We start from the raw sequence: 7,077 nt of genomic DNA, 5'->3' as shown, positions 1-7,077 counted from the left end.
ACGATGGAGGGAGGGGAAATATTAAATTGCAAAATCTCCATTTCAACGAACCGAGAAGTGGACAAAAATTGGATAATTCTTATAAATATTCAAATTACATTCATGTTTTTAGTGGTATAATCGCAGGTAAAATCAAAGATCTTACATGGAAGATCTTACCTTGCTCTGAACTAAGCCAAAAGGCATTTCGAACCGATCTAATACATTCTCCAATACATTTCAAAATGTTATTGAATGTTTCATGTCGATAATTTGACCAATGCATCAATTCTTGACGCTGATATGATATTTTCTGCAACTACCTCTTCTCTTCAGTCCCTTCTGTTCTTCTCTTCTCTTTCTCCTCTCACCTCATTCTGCTCGCTCTGCTTTTATCTCATATCGCCATCCCTACTTTTCTCGCATCTTATCTCCATCCTACTCATCTCCACCTCGTATCTCTTCTCCTGTCTTAGATTTCCGTCTCCACGGCACTCTTCTCCTCTTCTTTTCGTTCTTCTCTTTTTCTCTCCTTTACTTTACTCTCCACTCTCCTCTTCTCGTCTCCTCACTACATCTCCTCTCCTCGTCTATCCTTTCTTTCTTCTCTCTTCTACTTTTCCTCTTCTCCTTTCGCTATCTCTTTTTCCTCTGTTTTGTCACCTTTCGTTTTCTCTCACGTCTTTTGTTTTTATTTCTTTCGTGTATTTTATAAATATCTATTGTGCATGTGGCAACCCTGAAATTGAGCCTAACTCTACACGCAACCCACCAACGCTTTGTGTAAATTGGGTTGCCTAGTTTAAAATGTCGTTGTCCTAAAACTTTTGAGAGACACTGTACCATCGGCTTTCTCGTATTCGGAGAACAGATCAACATAAACTTTTATTGAATTGTTTTTCAGTTTATTTTTCAGAATATTTACGATAGATGTTTTCATTTCACTCAAGAAACTAGAAATGTCACAGCCTGGTTTCGTAGTAAAAGAGAAATCTTGAAGCTGGCCGTAGAATGCAGATCTAATTGGTTTATGTTTATTGGATAACTTCATTTGCTTGGAAGTAGAAGCTTCCGTTTCTGAATTATAGATTTCCCTTTTCGTTGCGGTCGATGGTTTGTAAATTTTCAGATGTCTACTTAAATTAGGAACGCTAATCATCTTTCCGCATCGAACACCAGGCTCAGAAATTAACAAACGATTTTGAATAAATTCCATTTTTTTGTTTCTCTAGGTCAACACGTGACGCCAAATCAAGTTAAAATTCAAAAAACAAATAGTTACAAAACATGATAGAATTCTCAGGTGTTATTTAAATACAAGTTTCTCGGGGACAATGTAGCTTTAAAACTATGGTTATAAAAATACTAGGGCAACAACAGATCAAATCAAACTTAGTTGAAACTATGGTTGTAAAAAGACAACACTTAAACACTCTATCAAAATAAAAAAAATATTACCTGCACCAAGGAGTGCTGAGCGATGACACTACCACTGCACTATCGGATGTTCTTCTGGCTGATTCTCAGTGTTAGCCTCTTTATTTAGTTTTTTTTCAACCAATCACATTATCGCAATTGCGCAATAGACTACGTTAGAATTAGGTCAACGTATTACGTAATAGATATGAGTCATCGCATTACATTACACTATGAGTAATCGCTTAACGTAACAATATTGCGTAATAGATATGAGTCATCGCATTACGTAACATTGTACAATAGATATGAGGCATCACATTACATGCGATAGACGTTCCAATATTTTGCTCCTAGATGACTCTGTCATCCCTGACATGAAAAGGGGGAGGGGTTACATAACACACGCACAACCTCTGAAAATTTTACAAGTCCAGCGAATATCTCGAAAACGGTGAGAGATAGAGCAAAAAATAAATCGAAAAATCTCCCCCGTTGACCCTCTTGCCGATTATTGGTGATGCGAGTACGAAATTTTGGAGGTCCTAAAAATTCAAGGGTCGTTCGTAACTTCGAAGGTTGCATTGGCATGCTCCCTGATTGGAAATTCAAAAAAAAAAAAATAACGTAGGCTCTGAAAATTTTCCAAGTCCAGAGCTAAAATTGCGAATATCTCGAAAACGGTAAGAGATAGCGAAAAAATAAATTGAAAAATCTCCCCCGTTGATCCCCTTGTCGATTTTGGTGATGTAGAGTACGTATAGCAAGTTTGGTGGTCCAGGGTGGCCCAATTGCCGATTTTTTTTCCGATAGGATCATCGTAGAGACATGCGTTAGCATCGGCTCCTAACAAGATGAAAGTAGGTTATCATGGTTGACCCCTCTGTCGAAAATTTTCCAAGTCCAGCGTTAAAATTGCAAAAACCTCGAAAACGGTGAGAGATAGCGCGAAAATATATCGAAAAATCACCCTGTACAAGAAAAATACAATACAGGTAGACATGACTATCCATTGAACAATTTCCCATATTTTAACTATTATTAAACTTTTCCTTCACTTGTTTCCTCTTTTCATCTAATTGTTTATATGTTTCTCTATCTCTTACTTACTTCCTTTTCGTATTCTTCTATTTATTCCTCTCTCTATCTTTCTTTCCCCTTATTCTCTAGGATAGGCCTCCCCGATGGCGCAGTGGTAGCGTCGTCGCCTTGTAATCAAGGGGTCCCGGGTTCGATACCCGGTGGAGGCACAAGTGGTTCGGATCCCACTTTAAACTGTAGGTCCAGTCCCGATTAGCCTTACTGTGCATAAATTGGACTTAAAACACTAAATCAATCCATTATTCTCTATGATATATTTTATGCACTTTCCTCTCTTTGTATCTCTCGTTCTTTCATTCTATCATTGTTTCTAATTTCTTCGCTGAATTTTAATGGTAGCCGGACAATTGCGATGGTGGATAGTTGCGATGACGGACAATTGCGATGGCAGACATTTGGGATGGAGTACAATTGGGATAACATTTTAAATCTACTATCGTATTGAAGGGTGACTTAATACCCGGTATAATACCTCTTACAAGATAATTATATGTGAAATCGTGATATTTTCGGCTGGGAATTTGGTTCAATCAAGTTTTTTAACATGAGCTAGAGCCAACAGACATCTTTTGAAGTCACCCGTCCGTTTCCTCATATGTGCGAATATACTTTCCAATTCTTTCGTCACGGTTCTTCCATTTCTGACCTTCTAGACTGAGTTCCATCCGCATGTACTTGATGTTGGTGTCTTCTGCTTGGCTCTTGAGGCAGGCCAGAACATCATGAATTTTTGGATGCGGTCTGCCAAGCCACCAATTTATTTTGTTGTTGCAACATTCTACAGCATTATTTGTCCTGTGTCGTTTTGGTTAGGTTAAGTCCTGATCATCGCAATTGTCCTACCATTAATTGTAAAATGACCTTCACCATCAAAATCATGGCAATTGTTTTTCTATTTCACTCTTTGTTGTACAGTTTCTCTCTGCATTTCTGTCTTTCTATACATTTTCGTTCCTTTCTTTCGTTCTACTTTTCTGTCTCTCACTTTCCATGTTTCTTTTTTATACACCCATATTTTTTTAAAAAATCTATTACGACATTTATCTGGATGAGTTGGCAAGTCTACCAATAGGGATTCATGACCTTGATAAACGAGTTTATGCTATATTTAGAGCAGTGCCGCTGTTACAATTTTTTTTCAATATTCCTTCTGTGTATTTCAACGCGCTCAAAATAGTATGTCGTCTTGTCAGTGTATTACTGACCTCAGATATGGCAGTATTATCCATATTTTGTTCACAAATATTTTTTGTGTATTTCAAGATATAGTTAACAATTGTATATATTCAATACGTTGACAAGTTTAATAAATTATAAGTAAAAAATTCTCTAACTTTGAGTATGGGGAGTATTTGAACGCTCTTATATTTCTTGCAATGTTTCTCTTTACCTTTCTAAGTCTCTATTTTTCTTTCTCCCTCCTTGAAGTTAATTTCTCTGGAGCTGTCGCTATTGTAGCTTTTAAACAACCAACGTAGACATTATTCATAATAATTCAATCATATTCATTGCATTAGGGCTTCCCCAATTGTGCAGTGGTAGCGTTGACCCCTTGTAATGAAGGGGTCCCGGAATCGATATCCGGTGGAGACACATAGTGGTTCGGATTCTACTTTAAACTGTAGGTACAGTCGCGATTAACCTTTTTTTGCATAAAATGGACTTAAAACAACAATTCAATCAAATATTAATTTCAGTGATTGATTTATTTAGTTTATTTTTCTTCGATTTTCTACCACTTCTTTAGCTAATCACGAAGAGACGAATGAGTGAAGGTACGATGAACGAACACCAATACCCAGGCCTGGAGTCGAAGCCAGTACCCCTGGCGTCATGGAGAGCTGAGCTATAGACTCTGCCACAGAGGCTGGCCATATGCGTTACAATTTACGTGAGGATTTCAACGTGCCGTTTTCAAAATTCTATTTCATTTAACAATATTATATATATATATATATATATATATATATATATATATATATATATATATTCATTTCATATTATCAACCGATCGCTGAGAATTCTGATGTCCGGATGGTCTCAGACTAAACGTCACATTAATTAAAGGTGAAAATTCGGTCTTCAATAAATTGTGTGTAATAATCACCCATTGTAGGATCCCAATGAACAAAGTTGAAACAGAAAGTATTACTTACGTCTTGTAGCCCACCAGTGCTTTCCTGTATTTATCTAAAAAAAACACAAGACCAGGCAAGAACATTTGAACGATGTACTGTACTAATACATTGGATAGGTGTTAATATAAATAATCGTTATCCCTTTAAGTATTTCGTAAATAAATTGAACTGCAAAAATTAAACATTGATGGACAAGGTTTGTTAGTGAAGTGTATATATAATATTAATTTCATCCCGTCAACTAGAAAACAATGGACAATGCCTGGATTGACACCTCGAACGGATATCAACCTCTTTTTGACACAAGTAAGAGAACTGCAGATCACATTATTCTTACTCGGAAGTATGAAGTTGTGAACTGACGTCATTAATTAGAATTCCTATTTTTAAAGGTGGAGGCCAATATATATTTGAAGCTATGTTTATTATATTTCTCTCACAAATTTCTCATTTCACCATCTCCAATTCGGTTGTGATTAAGACACACATTAAAAATGTCAAATGTAATGTTCTTTTAGATCAGAGACGGGAGTTAACTTTTAGTTGAAGTAATTAAATATTTGTCAAAGCGAATTGATACTTAATTGAAATTTTAACTCCTGTATTTTTTCAAAGCGTTCATTCTGTTCTCCGCTTTAAAAACAAAGGACATTTTATTCCATGTTATCGTGTGTAGTTAAAATTATTTTTCGAGAAACCGAAGTCAAGGAAACGATGTAACTGTCTCTTAATTCTCCACCGTTAGACTCGATGGTCAAATAGTCCAACCAAGTCAGAATGGAGGCCTATCTAACACTTGTAATTCTCAGTTAGTGTGGTTAGGTTGTTTGCCTTAAGTAAAAAATAAACACATATTTCAAATTCAAGAAACATTTTCAGAAACAACAAGGAGCCGCGGCACACACTTTGGGAACCACTGCAGTAAGGTACTACTACTGCCACCATTTCAAGTACTCGTAATAGTAGGGCTAGTAGTAAATGCAGAATGGCCTTTCTTTCATTGTTGTCACGCAATAGAAACTTGTTGACAATTCAATCAATTTCACACTCAATTTTATACACGTTCATTACAAATATTTTCTAAGGGCATTGTATGAACAAATTTTTATCATGTTATTCTGTGGGTTGACGTTCAGATTTCAACATTTTTATATAAGTAATCACGTGTTCACCTACGAGGGGGCATCCAAAAGTTTTAATTATTATAAAGAAGTTATAGAGACATTTACATGAAACTTTTTGTGCATAATCAGTGTCATTGCCATGCATACTTCTGCAAATATCAAATTTTTGTCGAACGTAGTTTTCTTTCCACAAGCTGTAGAAGAGATCAACCTGCATGATGAACAAAATTGAAGCCCGAAGTGTCATAAAGTTCGTCCATTTGAAGGGCAACAACGCGCGCCAAATCCACGACGAAATGAAAGCTGTCTATGGGGATGAAAGCCCATCATATGGCACGGTTGTGAGGTGGAAGAGGAACTTTCAAACTGGTCACATGTCCCTGACAGACGAGCCACGAGCGGGTAGACCCTCAATCAAGGATGATCTTTCCATGGTGAAGAAAGTGGAGGCCGTTATCCTCGACGACAGAAGATCGACCATGGAAAGGGTGATGGCGGAGACTGGACTAAGTTACGGAAGTGCGTGGAGGATTATTCATGAGGAACTGCACATGTATAAAGTGTCTGCACGCTGGGTACCTCGCTTGTTGACACATCTTCAAAAGCAAACTCGCCACGACTTTTCCCAGCAGAATTTGACTCTGTTGGAGCGGAATGAAGATTTTTTTTTTGCTCGTCTCGTCACTATGGACGAGTACTGGGTAGACCTCTACGATCCGGAGACCAGAGAAATGAGCAAGGAGTGGAAACATCCATCCTCCCCCCTCCCAAGAAGGCGAAGGGCCAGAAATCTGCCGTTAAGGTGATGCTGTCCGTTTTTGGGATAGCCGCGGGGTAATCTTAACCGATTACCTTCCGAAGGGCGAAACCCTCAACAGCGATTACAACTGCAACCTTCTGAAGAAACTGCGTGATGCATTGAAACAAAAACACCGTGGCATGATCAGCAAAGTCGTCCGTCTCCTGGCCGACAATGCACCCGTCCATACAGCCCAAGCATCCGTTGTCGCCGCCCAGCGTTTAGGCTATGAACCTTTGCAGCATCCACCTTATTCGCCTGATCTTGCGCCAAGCGACCTCTTCCTCTTTCCCGAGATAATGAAACCACTTCGTGGTCGGCGATTTGACGACAGAGAGGATGTCATTTTAGAAGTGGAACAGTGGTTTTCGAGCAAAGCGGAGGACTTCTACAAAGAGGGCTTGAAACAGGTGAAGATACGCTGGCAAAAATGTGTGACTCTGCAGGGAGACTATGTAGAGAAGAACTAACTTTGACCACTGCAAGTGACTATTGTATGTTTTTTATTTCAAGGTGATAA

The 7,077-nt window shown here is 38.1% G+C and overlaps 1 protein-coding gene across 1 annotated transcript; it reads left to right on the top strand.

The window, feature by feature from the left end:
- The first annotated feature begins 5,976 nt into the window (after positions 1–5,976).
- Positions 5,977–6,564, top strand: LOC145980193 (histone-lysine N-methyltransferase SETMAR-like). The gene has a single exon (XM_083113222.1). It carries the CDS (start codon positions 5,977–5,979, stop codon positions 6,562–6,564), a length of 588 nt encoding a protein of 195 aa, XP_082969348.1.
- The last annotated feature ends 513 nt before the right edge of the window (positions 6,565–7,077 follow it).

Source organism: Lepisma saccharinum, chromosome 27 (genome assembly GCF_977018435.1).
Source record: "Lepisma saccharinum chromosome 27, izLepSacc3.1, whole genome shotgun sequence".
Lineage (NCBI taxonomy): Eukaryota > Metazoa > Arthropoda > Insecta > Zygentoma > Lepismatidae > Lepisma > Lepisma saccharinum.
Note: the sequence above shows the minus strand (reverse complement) of the source record. Positions and strands in the feature narration are given on the sequence as shown.